This window comes from Passer domesticus, chromosome 8 (genome assembly GCF_036417665.1).
Source record: "Passer domesticus isolate bPasDom1 chromosome 8, bPasDom1.hap1, whole genome shotgun sequence".
Taxonomy (NCBI): Eukaryota; Metazoa; Chordata; class Aves; order Passeriformes; family Passeridae; genus Passer; species Passer domesticus.
The window spans coordinates 49,194,823-49,220,256 of NC_087481.1; the positions used below are offsets into that span (position 1 = coordinate 49,194,823).

General features: G+C 41.1%; 1 protein-coding gene across 4 annotated transcripts in view; it reads left to right on the forward strand.

The window, feature by feature from the left end:
• The window catches only part of LOC135306802 (uncharacterized), a 193,020-nt gene that overhangs the window by 28,771 nt on the left and 138,815 nt on the right, over positions 1–25,434 (forward strand). The window contains exons 3-8 of one of the 4 annotated variants that reach the window (XM_064431300.1): positions 1,148–1,439; positions 2,975–3,128; positions 10,083–10,219; positions 11,468–11,678; positions 24,043–24,088; positions 24,317–24,788. In XM_064431300.1, the coding sequence (XP_064287370.1) occupies positions 1,148–1,235 (88 nt within the window). In that variant the 3' untranslated portion in view covers positions 1,236–1,439; positions 2,975–3,128; positions 10,083–10,219; ... (1 more) ...; positions 24,043–24,088; positions 24,317–24,788. The other 3 variants (XM_064431299.1, XM_064431301.1, XM_064431303.1) reach the window with 3 other exon arrangements.

The following is a 25,434-nucleotide window of genomic DNA, read 5'->3' on the forward strand; positions in this document are numbered from 1 at the left end:
CCTGAGTTAATCAGCAGGGTCTGTTTGCTGTGGGCACAGAGGTGTAAGAGAGCCATTGGCAGTGAACATGTCCAGTTCATGCTGGAAATTAGGAATCTCACTTTTAAGTGTGGGGACACCTGAAGTATCTTTACCCAAGGAAAGGCACAGTGTGTGAGAAGCACTGAGCTGGACAGGAGTCAGTGCACGACCAGTTTGTGGGAGGAACTATGTGTGCTCGTGACTGCAAATGAAGTAACTCTTGTTCAAACACCCCAGAGGTACCTGGGGTGAAGGATAACTCAGAAGTCAGGTGTTCCCAACGTGAAGACTCCCCTTCCTATCCCATTTATTAGTATGCTCCATGGTTACCCCATCTGTCATAGTCTGCATTAGACATGAAGGGATGAAATCACCCTTATCATTTCCCCTCCCACCTTTGGTGAGAACTGTTTGTGCTTTTGTTGATTGAAACCTGCTGTGGTTGTTTCCAGGACTCACTAATACCAGGATTAATCTGAAGCTACTGTACAAATAGTGCATTCTGGCACCTCTGACAATAGACTCACTGTGACACTGGTCTTACCTGGCATCCAGGCTTGGGTACTGTGTGGTAGAACTGCACCCCTGTGCGTTATCCTCTCCTCAGATCAAACAGCAGCTTATCCTTATTTAAATTGTCCCAGAAGAAAGGAAAGATGGAGCACTGAGCCTCCTATGGGTCAGCTTGCAATGAACATTCATGAATTTTAGAACAGTCTTTCACGAGACCAGAAGCACTGGAAGGACAGAACCACAAAACAGAACATTGATTTGCTGCTGCCTAAAAAGCTGAAAGGAGAGGAGCAGAAATACTACAAATACAGCAAATCTCCTTTGCCAGGCAGCAGGGCATCATAGCAGCAGACAACACAATTTTGCTCCAAACACATAAAAATGAGCATGACGAAAGCAGGAGATAAAGGACCATAGGGCAATGCTGGTAGAGCCTATTCCACCCCTGGGCAAAGGCAAAGACTATGTTTGGTCAGGAAATGTGGAGGCGTCACTGCATTCCAAGTGCTGGGCGCAATTACGGATGCAGTAGATCTCTTGCTAGGATGTGTGCATGGGGAAATGTTTCCCAGAATGGAGTGATTTCGATGTAAAAATTCCTTCTTGTCTCAAGGATTGTGCCAAGGAAAACAGCACTGGGGCAAGGCAACCTCACAGCAGGAAGAAGTGAGTCCATGAATGAGTCCACTGTAGCACCATAATGGGCATGAATGTTTGCTGGCTCTTTGCACGTGGGAGAACTGGAAAAGGCTTTGGGCAGAGCCCTGCCCTGTGGCTGGTTGGTGGTGATCCCACCTCAAAATAGAAGATGGAGAAGGCAGTAATGGCCTGCCAGGCTTGGCAGTACTGGGACTGAGAAGGGAAAGGAAGGGAAGGTGGAGCCACCAAAGAAGGCGAGGAATCATGTAAGTAAAATACCTTTTAAAGAAAATCTTACATCAATCCCTGTGTTACTGAACCAAGACAGTCTCAAGTGAGAAGTCATTAGAGTTCATTACCCCAGCAACCTATGGCCATTAATTCTCTCTGGCAGCAATACCTAAGGCTGGAGGAACATCCAGGCTATGGCTCTGAGTGCTGGAATGCAGAGACAAGATAGGACACAAATACTTTCCTCATAGATGTCAAGGAAGTTGAAAAAGATAAAAATGGTGCCACGGGGAAAAGAACAGTTAAGTGAGCAAGGAGAACAACAAATCACTGACAGGAATTGCTCCTTCTAGCACCAAAGTTCAGTGATCCACAGGAAGAAACAACTTTTCTGAGGATGCAGACAAGCTCCATCTGTTGTTTCATATCTCTTTACTTTTCCTATGTTGTCACATGTTTTCTCAGTCATAAAGCTCCTAATTAACTTGATCTTTAAATGGTCCAGTAAGGAAATTAACCTAACTCAACACTCCTTCCTATACTGAAATGGCCTGAGAATTGCTGAGTCTGGCTTAAACCAAAGACTCTAAACTTTCCTCACTACTGCAAAGCAGGATGGTGGTTCTTATGTAATCTGGAAAGGGGATTTCTCAGCAGGTTTTCTCTGTCTGCTTTCAGGACCATTCTGGCTGTCTTCCTGGGAAAAATAAATATCTTGGCGCCTACAGCTATCAACCCCTGCCTTTCAGACCCTTTTACCCCCTAGAAGTGCTGTGTGCCTTGTAGGTAAGGGTTTTCAAGCCAAATCTGAGGTCATAATCTAGATTTCAATGACAAAGTATCTTCAAAGGGAATGTTTGATCTTTTCCTCTGATACTCATGGAAATTCACTTAAGGTCCCCGCTCCTCTCAGCTCTGGCTATGGAGGCTGAGAGAGAGGAATGCTCTCTCACAGAGTGTACCTGTCAGCCACTCTTGATCAAAGCCTGGCAGCTGGTCTCCATCCAGGAGCAGAAAAAATGAGTACACAGGTGGAGAAATGAGGATCTGAAATTTGCCCTTGGGTAGCCAGACTTCCATATCAGTATTGTGAGTATTCTCAGCTGTTAAGTAAAAGCTGAGAAGATAAATCCCAAATATAAGAAATTAAAATCAATAAACTCACCAAGTCCTCCATGTCACAGTTCAGACTCATAAAGAGACACAGCCACTAAATCCCCACAGTGCTCCTCTTTCACAATTGCACACATTAAGAAAAGGGAGGGAAGAGTTATATGAAGCATTTGTCTGGCTATAGGAATCAGTTATCTTAATGATGCAATATCAAAAGGAAATATTGTCTCATTTAGACATCTACCAGCTACAGCCACTACAATGCTCCCAAAAGAATGGTAATTATTCTCACAGATACCTAGAAATTAAGAATTATACTTTCACTATGTTTAATATCCTAGCTGTGCTTTCAAGGATCATCTGTCTTAGTAAAGCTTTGGGGATCTAATTCAATTGCTTTCTGCCTGTCACTGCTTATTTATAAAACACGTATCTTTCTGGTGATACTGTGTTCCAGTGGATCTCCCAGAAGCTGGGAAAATGGATGAACAAGATAAATGTGATCTGCTCATCATGCCTCTAGGACTGCATCCTGTCCTCAGCTGTCTCGTTTTGCTGAACAAAGGACATACCTAAAAAATGCATCAGCCTCGAGCGGATCATGCCACACGGTAGGGCAGAGACATAGCCACCTTTTGGTACTTTGTGCTGATTGTTCTGCTAAAACCAACAGCCAGCTGGTGATTTTTCACCTCAGCTAACAACATCTGCAAGGTATGAGACATTTGCTCACCTGTGTGCAGAAAAAGAATAATTTATAATGGATTATTTACGAGATCACACCGTTATGGAACAGCATTACCAGGAGCCCTAGAGTAATACCAAAATTGATAAGCTGTGCAGAGACAGCTGAAATGCAGCCATTCCTCAAGAAAGACACTGTAGTGCTCGGGGATGTCACATGCATGTGCTAATGATAAAGACAAAATATTAGCGTAATATTGGAGGGTGAGGAAAAAAGTAATCTATATAAAACTTCCCAACCAAACAACCAAATCTCTGAGATGTGTTGGCCACTGTGCTATTTTGAGCATTTTCAGCAACTCATCCAGTTTGTATTTCCAGGTCATAAGTGCTCAGCTTGAATATTTTGTCACTCCTTATTTGCTTAAAATTAACCATATGTTTAGTGCTTTCAGGTTGGAAATGCTTATGAATAGGCAACAACAAATGTCAGGCTAACAAATGCATGTGGAGTCTTATCATCTTCCTCTAAGAAATAACTGGCAGAGTCTTTCAGCCCTGAGAGTTCTCTCTCGCAGTCTAGAGTATATTGTTCTGATTAACAAACCATAAGATGGATTTCTTTCCAAACATCTGATGCCACGTTAATACTTTTCTTAATAAAAAAAAAGGAGGAAGCACATATTTACATTGTTGCTCTGATAACTATGAATTATTGCATATTTCACTTGACTGCTCCTGTGGTTTTATACAGTTCTAGGAATATGAAGAAATCATTCTGAGCATGGCTTTAATGCAATACTATAAAAGTTTGGATTCAGCTGACTACCAGATGCTGAGTCATAAAGAGAGAGATGTTTCAGAGGTAATGGATTATGGATAGAGTTTGCAGGATTCAGTACTTATCCTTAGTCAAAATCATCGATCTGGATCACCAAGGTTTCTTTCTTGTCCAGGGTCTCTGTTAGTTACAATTTCTGGTCAGTGTGGGGGAGCATCTGACCCTGTCACAGCACCAGCACCAGCTGCTGCAGGTCTTAGGGCAGGAGAGAGAGAGGACTAAAAAACCAGCCAGTGCATGGAGGGGGGAAAGCTGTGCTGAGAGTCTGGAGAGCGAATGAGGGAAAAAATGGTCAGTTTTCCAACATTTATTGATGAAATCCTGCCCAGTCTCTTCATGAAGCACAGCTGTCTGCTATAAAAGTAAAAAGCCAGCACAGAGCAGCAGCAGAACCGTGCAGGGGGAAGCACAGCTGTACAGCTCCAACAAATCTGGTGGCAAATGTGTGTGTCAAGGCACGGGGCTCTGGGCTCCCCCAGGTGCTCCCAGAGCTCTGAGCTTGGTCTTTGTCACCCAGCTGGGGCTGCTGCTCTCCAGGGAAGCAGCTGCTGTACGGATGGATGGATGGATGGAGTGTTTGGCTCCACCTGCAGCTCTTGTGGGATTCCAGCCGTGTCACTGGCTGGCTGCGCTCCTCTCACGCTCTCCGTGCGTGCACACAAAGTGACAGCCATGGCAAAGCACAAGAAGGGAAGTGCAGCTGTCAGGAAATTCTTGGTTCACACAAGGAAAATGGAGAGTCGCCAAGAGAATTGAGAGAGGGAGGGCAAATCCCTGATAAAGAAAACCAGAGCAGACAGAAATACTAAAAACAGGGGGCTTGAGAAAGTGTAAGGGAAAGAAAATGGTGTGGAGGCAGAAGAAGAAAAAAAAGAGGAACACCAGAGAGAAGCTGTGAGGTTACTGATGCTGCAGGATCACTGACCTGATGCCTGTGTGCTAACTGTGCTGGGTTTATAATAACCATCAAACCTCAGCATCTGCATTCAGATCAGCTGAGAACACATTCCATAGATTCCATAGCACTTGTTAGGGAATGTTGTTTTCCTACTGAGATATTTAGTGACACAAGAGATGAGCTAGTGGTCTCTGTCTCCACCTGCTAACAGAAGTGAATCACTACAAAACCAGAAGTCCTAAAATTTCCAGCTGATCTGTTCAATCTCTGTTTTAATTTCTGCTGGAGAGTTGTGAAACCAAACCCTCAGAGTAAAGTGAGAGTGAATCTGCGTGAGGCCAGTAGCTGTTGGCAACTGGAGGGATAGGAAGGAGAAAATCACTCTGGTGGCTAACTGTGGGCATGTGCAAAGAAAATAGTTTAAAACCACAAAGTGTTGTAGGTGGCCTCTAAAATATGTATCTGGAAAAAAGGCTACTTAAAAGGCATTTGCTAGTTCTGGAAAAAAGCAGAAATTTGAGTTCAGAGACACCTGTGAGGAGAAGGTTTCCTTTGCTGTTCTTCCATATGCAACACACACACAAAAGGAAATGAAGGACTGGAGGAGCTGCAGTTATCATTGCTGTGTGGGGCTGCTGAAGCTGCATTCCTGAAGGAAGAAAGGTGCAGAAGTCAAGAGTGAAAGAGAAGCAATCTGTCTTGCGCAAGAGGACAAAGAGCTGACTTGCAGGGACCCACCTGGTCCTTGCCTGCCAGGTTGAACCTGAAGACCCATCAGCTGTGGGAGGATGCTGAGTTCCTTTTGCAGCAGTGCCTTGGGGTCAAAGTGGGACCGCAGGACAGAGAGGTCAGTGCCAAGCACATGCTTTTCAATGTCTCTGATCCTCTTTTTTAAGTCTTCAACTTGGCAGCTGAGAACTTAATTAAGCCTTCACTGTGCTGGAGTAGTTCTTGTCTTTAATCTTGGCTAGGAACATGCCTGAGCCCAGCTCAGTCCAGTGCTCCTCTGGAGGCAATGAATCCATGCAAGGTGGTGTGAAGTCACTGGGAAGTGACAATGGCACAGTTCAGCCACCAGGGCTGATCCACCAGCCTGGGACTAGTACCATCAGTGACAGTTCACAGAAAGGAATTCCTCAGGTTTACCCACCTGTCTGTCACAGGCTATGGATAAGCCTTTGGGAGATTGCTCAGTGTGTCTTTTTATCCTAAAATGTCTCCTCTAACAGAGACAGCCCCACAGGCTAAAGTAGATGGCAGCATTATTAAGGAAAAAAACAGGGGGATTTTGAAATGGGACCTGATTTCTGGTACTCCAAGATCAGTTTTGAAGAGTAAATTATTTGCAAATCTGTCCTCTACAAGGTGAGCCACTTCTGTCCCTGCCATTTGCTTGAGCATGAGAATTGGAACTCCTTATCTGTACTGAAATGTACCTGTCTCCCTCCCATCCTCCCTCCCTCCCCTGAGTTCTCAGTCCCAGAAGCCAAGTCCCTTCAATCACTTATCTGGCAGGTACATAAAATGCAGCGTTAGTTCAAGGACATGCACTAATAAAATAAACATATCACAAAAGGCAACACCTGGTCAATATGCTTAATCTTTTCTGCAGCAGATAAGCTTGGAAGGAACTGATGAAGCAACATCTACTGTTATGTTTACAGAGTAGTTGCATGTTACTGAGTGACTCAGGTGCAAAGGATTCATCCCTGGTCAGTCCTCTTTTGCTGTTATTGCACTCCAGGGAAGTACATTTTTATTCATCTGCCTGTGAAACACAGGGTCTAAAGTGCAACAAATTGGCCACTGCCTGTCCTATTAAGAGATGTAAGTGCATATTACTCATTTTATTGTCTGTGTGTAATCTGAGCCTTTCAAATTTCCCTTGAAAGCCTTAGCCTTGCCTATCATCACCTGAAGCAGAGGTGATGAAGCTCAGGGGAGTTTTGCTGTTGGACTGGCTGTTGTAAGGTGTTGGGTCTGGAAGTGTACATGCATTCAGAACAAAATTACCAGAGGCTGTGAAGGTGTGTTGGGAGAATTTCAAGGCTGTTGGTGGCAGCCTATTGTGTTAGATGGACTATTTCTCCAAACCAGTTTGGCTGTCATCTCATGTGATGGCAGTGTATGGCAGCTTCAGGAGAGGGAAAGGAAGACAAAAAGACAAAAGTACCTAAAACATGTGTCCTTGGTCTATGGTGCATGTTATTGTACATGTTTACAACTCTCTTCATCTCTGGCTATACAGATTCTGAGGACTCTGATCACCCTGGCATGGATTATTGTAAGGAGCAGAATGACTGCTTAAAAACAGGAAAATGTGTCTGTGGTCCAAGATCCTTTTCAATCATCTCATTGTTTTCTCCTTCACTGTATTGCCTCCTGCCTCCCAAATACTGCAGATAGCCTCTAATTCCATTAGCTCTGTGTGTGAGTGCTTAAGCTGCCCACTAGCATCCTGTCACTAGGAACAAACTTCCCCAAGGTGAATTATTACCCAATTATGGAAGTTTTGTAACCTTTTCTGAGGCATTCAGTGCTGGTCACTCAGTGCAGACAGGGCTTTGATTGATAGGAACTGATGGCAGGGCAACGTGAAGGAGGATCTTTCCTTGGAGCTTGCATAGGAAAGCAGTAGTACTGAGTAGCTAGTACAGAAATAAAGCCACAGGTTTTGCTTTTTGTCTTGAAGAAACTGCAATAAAATATCAATTGGGATGTATTATATGAAGGTAAAGAAGAAATCAGAGAGAACCATAGCATCTGAACAAGGCTGGAGCAAAGAGGCATCGGGCAAATCCTATTTCCTATTTTCTTCTGAATTTGTATCATGTCATTTGCCAACAGAACCAACAGAAGGAAAAGGGGTTTACAGTAGTATAAAGTTATCAGACTGGAAAAGTTAAGGAATCCAAGAAATATTTTGTTTCTTGATACCTGTCTTTCTGATCACAATATATCTGGTATTGATATAGGTCATGGCTGTGCTACACAAAGTGCTCTGCAAACATACCACAGCAGACCTTCTCCAAAATCGTGAAAAATCAGTTTAATGCTTCTCTTCCAGCTTTGTGATACTTTTGACTTGTGACAGATTTCTTAAGCTATGTGAAGGAGTGGTTTGGTGAGATGTGAGGAGGAGTGATGTATCACAGATAGCGACTTATGGGCGTTTTTCACCTTGTTTGAAACAAGTCATAGACTTCATTAGGAAATGTAATTTCTGCTTGTGTTTTGAGGGAGATGAATGATTTTAGGATGTTGTGTGTATACAAATGAGATTACTAATTCTGATAATTTGGGGTTCATTGACCATCGGTGGTGTTAATATCAACTGGTTTTAGCAGTGGGGAAAAGGGAGGGAAGGGTAGTGCTTAAAAGAAAAAAAAAAAGAAAAATAATTTGAGATATAAACTAGCTACATGCAACAGAGCCCTTGGAATGGTATTCCCTATTATATAAAGTATCACAAAGCTCTTCATGGATGCTGATAGATTCATGAGAGGGAATGAGTTGGAAACAGTGCAAGAAGTTACAGATTGTGCAGTCTTGCTGAATTATTGGCGAATATAGTTCACATCTCTGCTTTCCTAAAGTCTTTAGTGGAGGGACATATGGCGTACTGCTGTTTCTTCTGTTAGAATCTGGTCTCTGTCAATTAAGTGTGTAAAGAAAATCTGCAGGGATTCTGGTAACACTGGGCAATGTCCAGACTTGCAATTGAAGCAATGTACATACAAAAGAAGAGGGATGAATATCAACCAAGAATTCCTCTTTCCTGATTTTAAAATACATTTCTGTTTATCAGATTCTCCTGGTATAGCTAATGTAGAAAACAATGTAGCCTTCATGTCACTTGGACAGCAGCAGAATAGCACAAAATGAATCTAGAGCCTGATATACAGAAGGAAAGGACTAAAACATGTCTTTAAGTGCCTATTCCACATGTCTTCTAAATACCTCTGATGCCATGAGAAGGCTAACCTAGAACAGAGGCTAAACAGAGATAAAGTAGGGATTTATTAAAAGGCCTCAATGGATCCACCTTGGGCAGTACAAGAGCCCAGCCAGGGCTAAACCCAAGATGAACCCAAAATGGTCACAAAATGCACGATCATTCACAAGGTCTCTCACTTTTATAAGTTTTGGTCCATTGGCATATTGGAGTTAATTGTCCAATTATAGCTTTAGGTTATGAAGTCCCATCCTTCTTGTTTTTCTCTTCTCAATTCACTGTTGTTTATGCTCTTGTGCCTGAAATTTGTATCGAGGTTGTCCTTGGTCCCCAGCTAGAGAAGGAATTGTTTTGTCTACCTACTCTGCGAAGAGAGCTTTATATGAAGCTCAGAACTACACACTGAAACAACCCAGAATCTGAAAAATGTAAAAGTTACAACTGAAGGCATCATCTCCAGGGGTGGTGACTCCACCACTTCCTTGGGTAGCCTGTTCTAATGCCTGACAGCCCTTTGGTGAAGTTTTCCGAATATCCAGTCTGAACAGATGAGATAACCTGTTCCATTGCCTTCCCTGGGACTGAGGTCAGACTGACAGGTCTCCAGCCCCCTGAATCCTCCTTACAACCCTTCTTGTAGATGGGCATCGCATTTGTTAATTTCAGACTCACTCTGGACAGATAAAACAGAAATACAGCAGCATGGCCTTCAGTATTGCAATCTGGAAAGCAAAATAATAATAAAAAAGGGATTAAAGTGATAATTTTTAGTTGACAGATTTTGTTTGTAAAGCTACAGTAATCTAATGGGGAGCCTGAATTTCATGGAGAGAATCTGTATGCTGCCCTGGGATTACTGGATTGAATAATTGATGGAAAATGAAAATACAGCTGCATGTAGGATGGTAAAGTACATGGCCAGTCTGTGGCAGCACAATTTTTTTGAAATGGCTCCAATACCACCAACACACTTCTGAAGGAAGCTTTGTCTCCATCCCTTGCTCCTGCAGGAGAGCAGGCTGGTTGGTACGTGTGAGTCAGACCAATTCTGGTAAGTCAGCTTGGATCAGATATGGGGCAGAAAAAAGCTGCTCCTCCTGGAGCACAGTGTTATCTGGTGGGTACAGCTGCATTAAAGAGATTTAGCCGTTCTGGTCAGGAGATTTATTAACTCTTCATCTCCCCAGGGTTCGTCTCACGTTTGTACAAGGGGTGTGCTGACTCCCCAGGCAGGCTGCTCCTGAGAAGAAGCCAGGGCAACTATTTCCTCTCCTGAGGCAGAAAAAGCCCCCACTGAGTCTTACAGCCCAGGTTAATCCAGGAGGTAAGATATGTGAAGAAGTTTTGTGGACCTCTTCATGTGCAGATGTGAAAACTTGTAAATGATAGGTGTGGGCAAGTGGGATCATCAAGGTGTACCCCTGAGATCTGGCTCAGAAACTACATCAGCATGAAGACCACAGCCAAGAACAGTTTTCCCCTTGCATGCCTTCCTTTTTCTACCAGCCAGAGTGCTCTGAGTCATGGGAGAAGCAGAACTTTTTGGTATTGGAGATATCCTACAAGCCATACCAAAATAAAAGTATATGAGATGTTTAATACAGAATAAACTTCAGCACAGCTGCAGACTCATCAATGATTATGTTCTTGGCTCTCATTTTGTAGGCAGACCTTCAAAGTCAGCTTTGGTTTATTTGACATAATTGCTGTAATAGTACCCATCAGCTTGTTAATGTGGAAATCTCAGATATTTGGCATTCAGGTCAATATGTCATACATAGATATTCCCTGTTTTTGCACACTGCTTGTTAGTATAATGCTCAGGAATGGACTAATGTCATGTAAATAATTTCATCAGGGCAAGATTATTAGATCTACTTACCCCCAAACTCACATTATTTTTAAAAGCCATATTTCAATTCATAGGAAGCAGAGAAGACTGCATGTATAAAAGGCTGCCTCGCAGCCAATCTGCAGTTTTTAAAAAAGTAACCCTTTGGGAGTGTCTAACTTCATTTGTAATTTCTTTGTCTCCAGCTCAATGGAGCATGATAAAGGAACAGTTCCTCTCCCAAACCCAGCCAAGCACACAAGTGGAAGCTAACTCAGGGAAAAGCAGCATACAGTAGTCTCACAGCCGGGGTGCTGAATGGTGTGGCCATATCTTGGTGTCCACATTAACAATCCAATCCCCACCAGGAATTTGATATGTTAGTCAATGCTCATCTCAGTTAGGTTTATAGAGCTATGGAGACTTATAATTGGTTCATAAATTCTTTTCCCCAAGCCATTGTTAAGTCTGTTATTGCTAAGAAATTATTTGGCTTTTCTGTTTCAGGACTTTTCCACGAGGGTCCTGTAATTTTTGGTTGCCTTTTACTTACATAATGAGAGTTTCTTTTCTACAGAATATCTTCAATTTTCCTATTAAAAAAGTCCTTTTTTTTCATAAACATTTGAGTGGGAGTTTGTTTATTATTCTGGAAGAGACATCAATACCATTGCCTTTTTATGCAAAAGGAAAAATCAGTCAAGGAAGAGGTTAAATTACTTCCTTTGGTTTGTGTTACAGTAGTGATGAGAGGGATATGCTGGCAGAAGTGACCTTGGAGGCCAATGTTCTGGGCACCCTGGAGTCCCAGAGGAGCAGAGGAAAAGCACCAAGCATGTGAGAACAGGCTGTCCTTCGGGCTTTGGACTGTCTCAGGTCACAGGCTGCCCTGTGCCTGCAATATGCTGTGCACACTAAAAGATGCCTAAATATCCCCATCTCATACTGTGGGGTAAGTTACCTTTGTACTGCCTTGATTTCTTCTGTATGAGCTATAATTCTGCTCCAGAAATATGCCTTGAAGTTGAATTCACACTGGGAAGAGGCAAGAAGTTGGAGAAGTACAGTCACCTCTGTGTATCTCAATTAAATGTGCCTTCAGGATGTTCTAAGGGAATACAGAATATGTGCCCAGAGACAATAAAAAGGCATGTTGTTATTATTATAATTTTTATTGTTATGGTTATTACCAGGCATTAGCTTATTTTACCTGTGAATTCGTGGCTGAGTTCCTCAATGAGTCCTTTTGGAATGTCTCTGTTTCTGTGTAGGCGTGTCCATCAGCTCAGGACACGGTCACAGCATTGCTGTTGGATAGTTCCTATGTGGGAAGAGATCAGAAACTGGGAGAGTGATGAACAAGAAATAAGAAGTCAAGGCAAACACTTCACTGCCTTTTGAAGGGTCCTAACTGAAATCTGATGTGTAGGGTAAGGACTTTATCAAGGAGCAGATCATCACCATTATACTTGGGTTCAAAATATGGCAGCACCTCGGTGTTTTCAGCTCCCATTAGCTGAACTTGTGATAAGATGATAGCTGACTGTTTAAAGGGACTTGAAAGACTTTTTTTAAATATTTGGAAATGGAAACTGGCATGGTTTCCTTCTGCTATGGACATGGTTATGGGGCTTCATAACCTACCTTATTTCAAGCTTTGTTTAATACCCTCATAATTACATTAAATTGGCCAGGAAATAGGCTGAAGTTGAGGATATGAAGACCTGCCCACTATATATGATCCTGGATGGCAGGATGATTTATTTTCATTTCAACTATTCCTTGGTTTCATTGCATTTTTGATATGGAGCAAAGGTATTTCTCTATTTTAATGTGTTTGTTTGTTTTTTTTTTTTAATAATTGTTATTCTAATTGTGTAAGGGGAAGTTTTATGATGCAGACATGCTATATTACTACCTCTATAGCGGGAGTCCAGAATTTTAATCAGAATTTTCCAAATAATGGTAGTTGTAGGGAGCAAATGGTAGAATATGAGGAAAGGAACAGAGAGCCACAGCTGCCTCTCTGCTTCAGAGAGCATGCAACTGTCCCAAATATAAAGATCAAACAAAAATCTTCACATTCACTGCTATTTGATATAGGCTAAATTCACTTCAGGCTTAGATACCCATCAGATTGCATCAGCTTTTTCATCTCTGCTGCAACAGGAAACTTTGATTTTATTTCCAAGGGACGTGAGTTTGGGTTCCTTCTAAATTATGTTGGGTATTAGGGCCAGTGAAAACTGTGACTGATCTCTTCCATCTTCCTCCATTCAATTTCATGCCTCCAATTTCTGTGTTTCTAATGAAAGGGATGTTTACTACCAGGCATCTCACTTGAACAGATTTGGCAAGCTGCTGAGAAATGTAAGTTGCAAAGCATTTGATATGAATGATTTTTTCTCTATCAAAAAGATCTTATGTCAAAAGTGAAGACAAGCCTCTGCTTTTGCTCTTCCTAATTACGGGATGTTAGACATTAAACATTGAACTGGAAATCCAATTACATGATTATTAATCAGATGCATTTTTTTCAACTTGGGAGAAAATAGGCTAAGTGAAACATGAAAGTCCACTGGGAAACACTACCAATTAAAACAATTAAAAAAGGACATGGAATTCTTAATTTTTACACTTGGCTAGAAAGTTGATTGACTGGGCTTGACTCTCCTGGGAGTGGGTGTGCTGGGTAGTTTTTTATTTGCTTCTTGATATCACATGCTTCTGTTTCCTTATGAAGAATAATTAATTTTCTTTGCAGGAAAATTTACTTATTGTGATATGGGTAGCTGATCATGTTTAAAATGTTTGATCAGGTTAAGCGATGCCTGTCATTTAACATTTCCACTCACGGGGAGAAGCACATATTCCCTCCACTCTTATTCTGCAGACAGGCTTTCTGACAGCTGAAGTGTAGCCAGTAAATTTCTTTTCCATTAGTTGCAAATTGTACAACAATATACTAAAGTAATTACATCATAAATCTTCTTGCCTTGAAGTTAGGCTCTGCGGTACACACTCATAAAATAGTGCAGTAGCAAATAAAATCACTGCATCTGTGTATATTTGTCTTGCAATAATTTTTCTGAGGGTGGTCTATAACATTGACAAATGGGAATTAAGAAGGAACTAAAAAGAATTCAATGTTTCTTGCTTTGTATAAGAGAGGGGCTATGGTTCTTCAGTAATTAGGGCTACCTTGGAGCTGCACATGGGTCAAAGCAAATATTATTGCCAACAGTCTCCTTAGCTGTGCAATAAGAATTGAATATAATATTCCCTTGATCATCCAGGGTGTGGTGAATCTTGCTGAAGATCTGAGTTCAAGGCAATGTTGAAGCACCTTAGGAGTGTACCCAGTGTAGACAGAATACCTCTAGAATAAATCTAGCCATTGCATGGCTCTAAAATCCTTTGAATGTCGGGGAAACACAAATGAGAATATCTGCACAAAAAGAAGTAACTGCCAATGCATCTATTTTTCTTAGCTCCCTAGAAAAGAACAGACAGGTAATGTACCTAAAGTACTCACTTGGCACCTGAATGTGAACAGGCATCATTTAGCATTCACCACTGTGTTTCAAAATGTGGCAATAAAATTATGGCTTCTTGGCAATTTTGCTCCCAAAACCAAGGGCTACCCTGGAGATAAAGATCTCTGTAACTCTTCTGATACTCCTTTAATTTTGCAATAGGAAAGTTTCTTTCCTATTTTTGGGAGAAGAGGGCAGCAGAAGTCCTGTCCCGTCCCATTCTTCTCCTCCATGGGGGCTACCAGATATTCAGGTTTTTATATTATATTATTTATTTTATATTATGTTCCTGAAGAGCTCTGGATCCATCTCTTCCACTGCCAGGCTGGATTTATAGGAGTGCATGTCAAGTTTAATTTGCTGCAGTGTGTATGGATCAGCAGTCAGAATGTGTGAGAGCTTTGTCTCTCCCCAGAGTGGTATCAGTGCTGCCACCCACTCCTCCCAAATAAGGGCAGCATTTATTAAGTTATTTCCAGGTTATTTGTGGCTCATTTCCAGGACCATATCTTGTGTTTTGGTGGCACAGAAGGAGAGGGCGATTCATGGTGGTGATCAGATTGCTGGAGAAAACAGTACAGGAAAATCTTACACTGGAAAAGGCCACACTGGGGTTCCTGATCCTGCATAACACACTGCAGCCATGGGTCAGCCATGGCAGCAGGAGCCCACCAATCCCAGGGAAATGGGCTTTGCTATCCTGTGGATAACTATCCTCACATAGACAGCATCTCTGACTGGGTCTTGAAAGCTTGAAACAGGAATTTGACTGATTCATCTGGGAAGCAGGCATGTACAGGAGCACCAGAGAGAGATATTTTCCCTGTATGGGAAGTGCATTTGATTATATTCACTATATTTGGTGTAATTTGCTGCTCTCAGATATTCAGCTGCAATTAGATGGTTAGAGACTCATCATTAATCTTGACTCTGTGCTGCCTGTCAATCTGCTCCCTTACATAGCTTATGGCACTATTCTGAATATTTTGATGAGGAAATATCCCTGCTTTGGAGTGATTGCTGGTGGCAGGATTTCTGTCTGTATCTCCTGTCAATACCTCTTCTCTTCAAGGCTTTTTAGAGAATTGTCTCTCAAATGACAATGATTATGTCTCTTATCTTATTCAGAGCTGTCTCAAAGCACTTCTGAGCTGGTGTCTGGATATTAGACCCCACCCCTGCCCCTTCAAAATTTGTTCCTTGATACCTGAGCATATTCCTTGATGAAATCTTCTCACCTTGGGATTTCTAAGAAAGTTATGTTATTTAAAATGCTATGAAGTTCATTTTGCACTCACTGGCCTTTCTGCATTTCAGTTCTTTCTTTCATAAAGAACTCTCTAGAGTCAACATATATTTCTGCATGTAGAAGAGCTGTCCAATCAGTGGAGATACTATTGTCACTCTTCTACTTCAAAAATTAGAGTCCTTCCTCAAAAAAGAATAATAAAAAGTGTTTCTCAGTCAGAGTGCTGGATATACTAAAGAATGGGCATTGAGAGATCACTTGCAAATCATATTGCTTCTGAAATTTGTGGATTGTGAATCTGCCTTACAAGTTATACCTTCCTGTGGATGAAAAAGCCTTGAATGAAGCTATAAAGCTGGGCATTTTGTGCAATTTAGCATAAATGTGCTCTGAAGTTTTCTTTCCCTGAGAGAATCTCTAGGACATCTCTTAAGCTTCCCTGATGTTCAAACATTTTTGAGTCTCTGTTTAAACACATGTGGGCTGGGCTCTTTTATATTTATGTATTGATACAGGAGAGGTGGGAAACTTGGATGTCTCTGCTGTGCTTTACTTTGCACTGATGAATAAAGAAGCAAATCCAGATTATTCACAGCACATCTTGCTTTGCCTTTGTTTACACTTGGCATCAGGATGCAGCTGTTCTGACTCTTCCTGAGTAAGATAAGGTCATATTCATCATTCCATGTTTAAACAATCCTTGTGTTTTCAGGGTCTTGTAATACACATCCTACTAGACCATTAAGCTATCATCTCCGTTGGGTTTCTATGGAATTTTTCATTTTTCCTGCTGCTGCTGAAATGAATGATGATGATGTATTTAGTTCTAACCAAAAGCATCTGTCATTTAAACTGCCACAATTCCCCCAGATTTCAGAACTGTTAGAAGTCAACTTAGTGCCTTTTATCCTTCAGTTCATGAAGACTGACAACAGTATTTAAGTGGTGTCCAAATGTTACCTCCAGGTATGTGTTATTTGGGCTAAAATCTGGATTGCCTTGTCAGTTTCCTCTAGAGTTCAGGCTTTATGGTGATCTAGGTCAATTCTATGCAGTTGTGGAAGAGCAAACAAAAGTTTTTTCCATTAGCTCCTATGAAAAATTGCTTACTGGACGTGGAAGCTGGGAAGTTTTGCTTTATGAAATTGTGTTTTCTTTGTCCTGCCATCTTTTTGGCAACTGCAGAGATATTAAACACTAAACTCAATTTGTTTTCTAGTTCCATGGTGAAATTCAAGTAATTGAATAGGTATGAAACAAGTTTAGATTGCCCAATTCTTAAAAGAAAGAAAAGACTAAGGTGTCATCTGAACTAATGCTGATATTTATAATGTTGGTAATTACATTTTACAGTATACAGATGATTACAAGAAGTGGGAAAATCCATGGGAAAAGACTGTCTGCCTGGGATAGATGGAACTGAGAGTTATTGGCAGAGGTTTTTTTCAGTGTGGTTTCACAGCCCCCAAACAGTTTCAGGCCTTACCAGAAGCTTTCAGAAGGTTTTTTTTTTTTTGAGGGTTCTTTTTATCCTCTTGATATCATACTTTGTCTCCTGGTGGTTCCTGCAGGGATTATACAGGGGCCTACCAGTGGAAGGTGACACTTGGGCAAGGATTGAGAGAGATGTTGTTGATTTGTGCAAATAGGCTCTAATAATAACAGCATTAAGAGCTGGATTAAACACATTCATCCTGTATTTGTGTCTTGATCCAAAGGACCTGCTTAGCCATTTCTCACATGAATGTCAGGGTGTTTCACAGACGGGGTGGTTGTGGCAAGCACTGAGCACCACTCAGGGAGCACAGAGGGAGATGCTGGTTCTCTGGAAGAGACTTCCCTGGCATTTTTAATTGACTCTTGAAGATGACAATCTTAGTCACTAAAAGGAACCCCAGAAGGACACCAGCTGCTTGGTTCAGTGTAGTTTGTACAGTTTCATTCTCTGTGGGTTTGTATTTTTGTCTTATACCTCTGCGTATATTAGCCAATTTCAGCTAATTTAGATGAAAGGGCGCAGCACAGTAGGACTTGGGATAATTCAATTCCCATGAGGATTTTGGAACACAGCATCTACAGATTGTGCCAAAGTGAAAACTAAGCACTCTGAGAAATTGTATTTATTCCTTGGTTGTACATCTCTAGCAGGATAGTTTTGAAAGAAATGAGGAGCCCAAGGACTCACTGTTAAGCTGATATACTGGAAGTGTAGAGCTGTGTTAGCTCTCTGGTATGGGCCAAAGTCACCTCAGTGGCAGTGCAATGTTACTTGTGAGATGATTTGAATCGCAGCTTTTCTACCTTGCCTACATTCTGCCTCATAAAATACCACAACAATGAAGCATAGTGTGGTCTCCAATAGAGACATCTCTGTGGCATCAGGAACTGAGAATAGATAGTGCAAACTCCACCACAAAACACTGAAATGAAATGCAGCACAGCCTAACCAGGGTCAGCCATGCCTTCAGTCCTTAAACAGCAGCCAGGGAGATGTGTTGGTCAGTGAGCACCTCTAGCCTTTGTGCAGTCACCATTATTTGTACAGGCTGTGCAGGAAGGAGCTCAGTGGTTGTAGATGATCCCACCATTCTGCAACGTGAACATCTGAAAAAGCCCAAGCAGATTCCACCTCATGGAGGTAAAACATCCTCCTGTATTTTTGTTTTCATTTTACATGTCACTGCTCCCTCATCTTTACTGCCTCTGGGGAGAAAAGGAAAATATTAAACGCCTTATCTTGGGCAAGAGAGAATAATTCAGAGAGATCTTCACCTCAGAACAAACCTTCAGAGTTGGTTCTTTGATGGTATACAGCAGCAGATACCTCAAGGTTTGGAGAAAGATTCAGGGATTTGAAAATTTAACTGAGACCACCTTCTCCAGCATGGGTGGATTTCAGAGGAGCCATGGAGTGAAGCTGCAGGGCATTGATCTGGTATCTATAGATATGGAACAGGAATAGAGGACATGTTGGGGCTGAGCTTTCTGCTGACCCTCCTAGAGGCTGTGAAACTCTGATCTTTAGGAATTACAAAGCAAACCTGCAGTAATGGCTGCATGCTGGCAGCTTCCCATAGTGAATTATCTCTTTGTTTTCTGCAAAAAGTGCTTTAGCAAAACTGTGGGGTGTGACTGAGGGGTACCATGGCCCCCTAACAGGTCTGCCAGCTCAGGCTGTCCAAAGGACAAAAGGGAACAGGTTTGAGGGAGAAAAATTTGCTTCTTCCACCTTCTTAATTTAACAAGAACTCCTGAGTGAGAAAAGCTGTGACATGCTGGGAGGAGCCTTTCTTTTTTGTTTTCCCCTCCATCTTCCTCATAATTAGCTCAGTTGTCTGCCACAACCTGGGCTTCTCTCTGAAGTGCTGAAAATGTCAAGGCATTTCTTATGTTCCTCAGCATAAGAAACCACAAGCAGCAATTCCAGCCAGTCTTTTATCATTATGCAGCATTATGAAAATAATTTCTCCATTTCCATAGGCTGGTGGTGCCATTGATTGTGCTATTCTCTGGCAGTCGGCGCCACACTTATCCTTTCAACCACATCAAGATTACCTCGCTTTCCCCTCAGCTCTGGGATTTCCTTCTTGACACTCACTGCTAGACCACAATTTGGACTACCTGGTTTTCTCCCTTCAAGTATCCTATCAGGCTTGTAGGAACTCAAGACATTTTTTTTTTTTGTTGTGGCAGAGAACAACAGAGTTTCAAATGGCTAAGATGCAACATGAAAACCTCCTAAAAATTCAGTGTCACTTTTTCTTCTCCACTTTAATGTTGGACCCTGCTCTCAATGTAAAGAAGATGGGCTGTTCCTCTTTGCTGGAGGTTTCAGGGATCTTGCAGCAGAGCCCCTGGGGCTTTGTTGTGGTTAAGCAAAATGCATTTAATGCCAGAGGGCAATAGAATTAAGAAAAAAGTCAATGGTAAATAATGACAACTATTTATCTTATTTGAGGCCTACAAAGCAACTAAAACTGAAATTGTCTTCAAAGAGACACAAAATAGAGTTTGTGCAATAAAGCTCCCAAATCAACCTAAAATCTCTTCCTAGCTGGAACAGCAAGAATCTGGAATTCACTTAGTTATGAGGCATAATATACCAGATTTAGAACTGTGTAACCCAGTTCCAAAAATGGTCAAACTATGGAAAACTGTTAGGAACATGGCTTAATACAAGGATTTAAAACCTGTGCATGTGTTTAAGCACATTGCAAAATTATTAGAATTCAGGAGCTTTCCCTGTTTTAGTTGCTGGGTGCTGAAAACTCTGGAGTATCTGCAATGGCAGACAGTGAATAAGACAATTTCCTTGAATTGGTGCCTGAAACTACTAAGTCTGTGAGCACTCCCAGGAAAGAGATCCAAGGATTGATTTGAGAATCAGCACATCATGAGACCCTCTGGGAGCCTTCCTTCAGTCCTTCATAGTTTGTAAGGCTCCGGGCAGCTGAGTGTAAGTCATTAAAGCTCCTAATTCTATCCATTAGTACACTCATTAATATTTCTCAGTAACTTGGGATACAACATTTCTCATGACAAGCTTGGAAAAGTTTTCTCTTCCATCTAATTTTAACCTAGAGACAGCTGTAAGGAAGAAAAACTCACCACTGAGTGGAAGAAAAACTTATTTGTAAAATTTATGTTTGCAGAATCTGTCCTTCTGGGCAAAGCAGTTAGAAGCATTTTACTTTAGAGATTAAAATCTTTCATGAAGTTGTTGAATGTAGGGATATTTAACTTTTGTCATTGGGCTCAGTGTTCCAGCCTGGAGCATATTGAACTGCTAACAGTAAAACAATGAACTTTTCACAGCAGGTCCCAAAAGGAAAAACAAAAAAATACAGAGAAAAACTTCTGGGATCTTAGGAACTGGATAAACATGCTGCTAAATTGTTCCTATGCTCCAGAGATGGATGCTATTAGAAGACAGCCATCTTGAATAATTGCTTTTGGGTAGAAAAATAGAATTGCAGGACCACAGAATGTCTGGAATGGGAAGAGACCTCCTGATACTTGTTATCCACCCCCCTATTCAAGCAGGCCCACTCAGAACCAGTTGCACAGGATGATGTCCAGATGACTTTTCAATATCTCCAACAGGAGGATCTGTTTTCTTCCATTGCATGTGTATATTCAAGGACACATAGGCATATTTATATACTTAAAAATCTTATATGAATAGAGCTTATATATGCATATTTATATATTTATGTATGGATAAACACTCATATATGTATATATTACCATGTATTTTAGCAACATCTGGGTAATCGGCAGGAAATTGATGATTTGCATTTTGAGAGATATTCTGTAAATTTGAAGGGAGAAGCCCCAAACTGTTTAATTCCACTGAGAAAAAAACCCTTCAGTGCTACCACAGAGGGAGTGATAACTGCTGGCTGGAAATGGTGACATTGTTACTGTTCTAAAACAAATAGTGAGCAACAGGTCCTCATCACTTACCATGCATGCTGTCTTTCAGCCCTGAGTTCAGACACTAAACATTTGCTTTTTCATCTTGGCCATACATGAGAAGACTCATTAAGTTTTTTCTTTTTTAAAAATAATAAAGTTCATTCATTCTTAAAAGGAATTTATGGGAGTAAAGAAGTAGAGGCAGTAGGCTTAAGATACTTGGAGGCCTGTAGGATGTACCCTGTGCTGCCAAAGTCAATACACCCTTTATACACAAACACAAGGAGTCCTCAGGCTTCAAGAACAAGTAGAAGAACTTAATTTATGCAGTTTTTTGCTTTAGTTTCTCATATGGGATGTAGAATTTTGGTTCTTGTATGCAACACTCAAGTAATTTGACTTTCTCTTCAGTGTTCTCTACCAACTTGGATACTTATGGCACATCGCTGCTGATGTTGATATATCTTCCCTGCTGATATTTCTCCTCTCTCTAATTCCCTAGTTGTGCTAATAGTCATTGAAAGCTCAGTAAACCTTTCTGGGTAAAGTCTGGATGGGGCAAGACCAGAGCAGTGCTGGAGTGTATTTGCAGAGGAGAGCCACTCAGTCAAAGACAGAACAATACAGTCAGTGGGAAGGGGTAGAGATGGCCCATGGAGACAGTCTAGCCTGGAGAGACTGCATTGAACACCATGCATTTTGAGCTTTTTTCTTGGAGGACTCTCTTGGGGTACTTTTGGTGCCCTGTGGCTGTGGAGGATTCTCAGCCGAGGATACCTTGCCCAGAGAGAGCTGATGTGGATGAGTCTGGTACCTTCACTGACAGTTCAGGTGTTTTGGTTGCAGCAGCATTTCCTCCTGTGCACAGCAGCACTGGGCATGTGAGCAGAGCCTCTTCTGCTTGATCTCACCCTTCCTGCTGCATTCACTCCCAGCCTTCCAGCCCTGGCAAGGAAGTGTTCACCAAGTCAGGCCAACAGAGCTGGCTGACAGAGAGGCTTTGGGCAATGCTGACAGGCCAGGCCAGCAACTTTCCTGCCATTCCAAGACAAAGCCCCCTATGGATTCAATGAGACTCTTGGCACAAGCAAAACTCAGAGAATTAAAAGACATACCTTCTGTCTTCTTGCACTCATGTTCCTCCAACACTGCAGGCACCTGTCTCAGCTCAGAACTCCTTGTTCTGCTGGGACTTCTGCATAGCTGGAGACTTCAAAGCCTTTGCTTAATTTGTGTTTGCGCTTCCAAGTACTGAATGAGGTTGTAAGGCAAAGGTAGGTTCCTTCTAAGCATTTGTGTGTAAACATGAAAGTTACAGCCTTCTGCTCCTTGCTACTTTCATCTTTTCAGGCTCACAGATAAAATGCAGTAGGGTTTTTGAACCTTACAGAAAGTTTTAATAAAAGAGTGACTCAGATGTTCTTCTGTTGAGCTCCTCTTCTCTTTCACTATTCCTTTTGTCTTGGCTTTGTCTCCCCTTTCCTTTTTCTTCTGCTTCCCTTCTCTAATTCTTTTCAGCACAAGTTTCAGGTGGTTTTGGTGGACATATTTTTGAATTGCTGTTTTGTGGGGTATCAGGGCTCTGCACCTGGGGACCTCATTTATTACAGCCTCCAAATCTGTCCACTACCCAGTCCCTGTCATCTTGGATCTAGGTGAAAATTTGTGGAACAGGGATTATTTCAGTATTGTGTTGCCAGTTCACCTCCAGGTTGCCATGGGGAGAAGTACTAAGGATGTCTCTCTAGTAACAACAGAGAGAGCACAGAAGATTAAAAACCCCAATTTTCAGATTCTCCTCACTCCCCGCTCCCATATTTGGGAGGGGATTCAAGCTCAAGAAATATTTCAACAAAAAGGTGAGAATTGGAACAGGATTGACAATGATCTATCTCAAAGGGAGATGCCTTTGAATGCAGTCATATCATACAGCAACAAAGAAAAACTTCTGTTCTCAGGTTCTCAGCAGCTTCCCAGCTGCCTTTTCTGTAACTTTTCAGTTTGGTCTATTTACACTAAATTGAATTTCTTATATTGACACCAACTGGAAAGCAGCTTGGGCATATAAAATAACACCAGTTATTTTAACTGTTGGTACTCACATATCTAGGTTACCATGCCTGAGTAATTGTAACAAATATGTTAATATCAGCATTAGAGGTAGGATCAAGGAGTCATGAGACATTTTGTGTTTCACTCACTGGATCAAAGATATAGAGCAGCTACAAATATTCAGGTCAGTGACACGTGATACTTATTTTGCTGAGCTTTCTGTTAGTCCCAATTTTCTTTTAATCTTCTGACCAATATCTGAGCAATAAATACCCTAGTTACAAATATCTTCTTTTTGATATTTAGGCATCAGGACTTCTGTGAGTGAATCACTCCAGTGACTTTCAGGATGAACCCCATAGGCATATAGCTCCTCTTGGAAGTTTTAATTATTTGCTTGACTTGACTTTTGTGCCAGCTGGAATCTGATAATGTAACTGATAATAATGTGTACTGGTGCAGCTGTTTATCTTCCAGTACTTTATGAAGTATTGTCAGAGATTTGCTGCTTCAAAGGCTATAAAGAGCTTAGGTCCTTGAGGTATCCTTTTATACTTTTTAATGTAATGTTTAGAGCAGTAGCTATAATTTAACCATTCTTTGCCTGAAACACTTCTTGCTGAACTCCATTACAATAGCTTCAGTGGCTTGTATGTGGAGACAAACATAGCCTAATATCCTGCAAAGTGATTAGCTCTTCTCTGTGCTTGCCAATGTGACAGTCACCCACAGATATCCAAACAGTGTCCTGACACTCAGATACTGGCCACACTGATTTGACTGGGCCAACAATACAGGATGTTAGGTGAAATATGCAGCTATTTTTTAAGAGTATTTCAATGAGGATTTTTCTTGTTCAGATTGTATCCACTGCCTTGGCATAAAAGTGCAATGCAAGGTTTTTTAGAGGTCTGCAAATTCTTCCTTAAAATTATGGTCAGATAGTTGCAAGCAATGAAATCATCATCTCTCAGGTGAGAGAGTGCAATTTTCTGCATACTTTGTGCCAACCATTTCCAGAAAAGATTGTTTAAGATAATCCATTTTATATTGCATTGCAGGTTGCTGGAAGCCCAGTAGCTTTCAGTTTCTGTGGTTCAGCTAAGGGTAGGTAAATTCTTTAAATATGTATTAGTATCAATGTACATTAATATTAAAAATCATTGTTGATTTCTTGGGGACTTGTGACTGTACCTTTGCTAATGGGTGATAGAGAAACCTTAGAAATCTGATTTTGTTGCTGAAAGGAATGCACTTTGTATATGCTTTTTTCCCATTCTTTCTTTTTTTTTTTTTTTTTTTTTTCTTTTCCATTTCTCTTGTTGTACTTTGCAGAAACTCTTCTCACAGGTCTCTGGGGATTACAGGGAGGATCTGTAAGCCTGCAGGACAATGTGATGAGTATCTGAAGAACTCCCTCTTCTCATGAAGCTCACCTCCTCCCCAGCCTCACTTGGCATCTGGACAGCAGCCACCCACATGTGGCACATTAAAGGATTAAGGCTTTAATGACAATTTTTAAATGCTCTTATTAAATGGGGACTTCCATCCTGTAGAACACTTGAAAAATAACATTTGTAAAACTGCTTCCTGAGCAGTATATCCCCTTTTCCATTATCTCATCTATTTGTATGCTAATAACAATTCTTTTGCCTTTCTACTCTGTCTCTGCTTGAGCAGTTCAATCCTGAATTCATGATTCTGTGTTTTGTGCTGTGAAGATTTTACTTATATTTTTGAAAAATGGTATCTCAATAATTAATTATGGATAAATTATTGAGAAGGTAGCAGCAGGTGCAAAGGAAGAGTGGTCTGCATCCAACACAGACTTTAAAACCAGATATCTTTGAAATATCCCATATATATATATATATATACGCACACATATATATATATAATTTTCATATTCAGTTATCAGAACACTTTCCTAGCATTAGATGCTTCATGTGATACCACAGACTGCTGATAAAAAATGAGCTTTTTCTCTCAAATTATGTCCATAATTAATATTTGAAAAAAGTATCTCCCAAGAGAAAAATATACCAGTGTATCTAGACTATGCTTCTGTGAAGAAATTCTTGCATATTTAGGAAGAACAGCTCTACTATCAGAGAAACTAAGTGAAGAGTAGACATATATTTTTGAAATTTTCTACTTATTTTAAGTGTTTATGTAATCTCAGTGTTTAGGTATAGTAGTAACAGCCCTGAATTTACTGAACCATCGTTGCCTTCTGAAAAAATTTTGAACCAAAATTTTCAGTATCTTTTCTGATATAGACAGGACTCCCACTGTTCTTGTGCATCTCTAAATCTCAGTAAGTGTTTGGATACCCTGTCTTAAGCTGAGATAATTAAGTTATATAAAATCACTGGATCAAGGAGTGGTTGGGGCTGGAACAGACCTCTGGAGGTTGTCCAGCCAAATTTCCATCCCAAAACAAGGACAAGTCC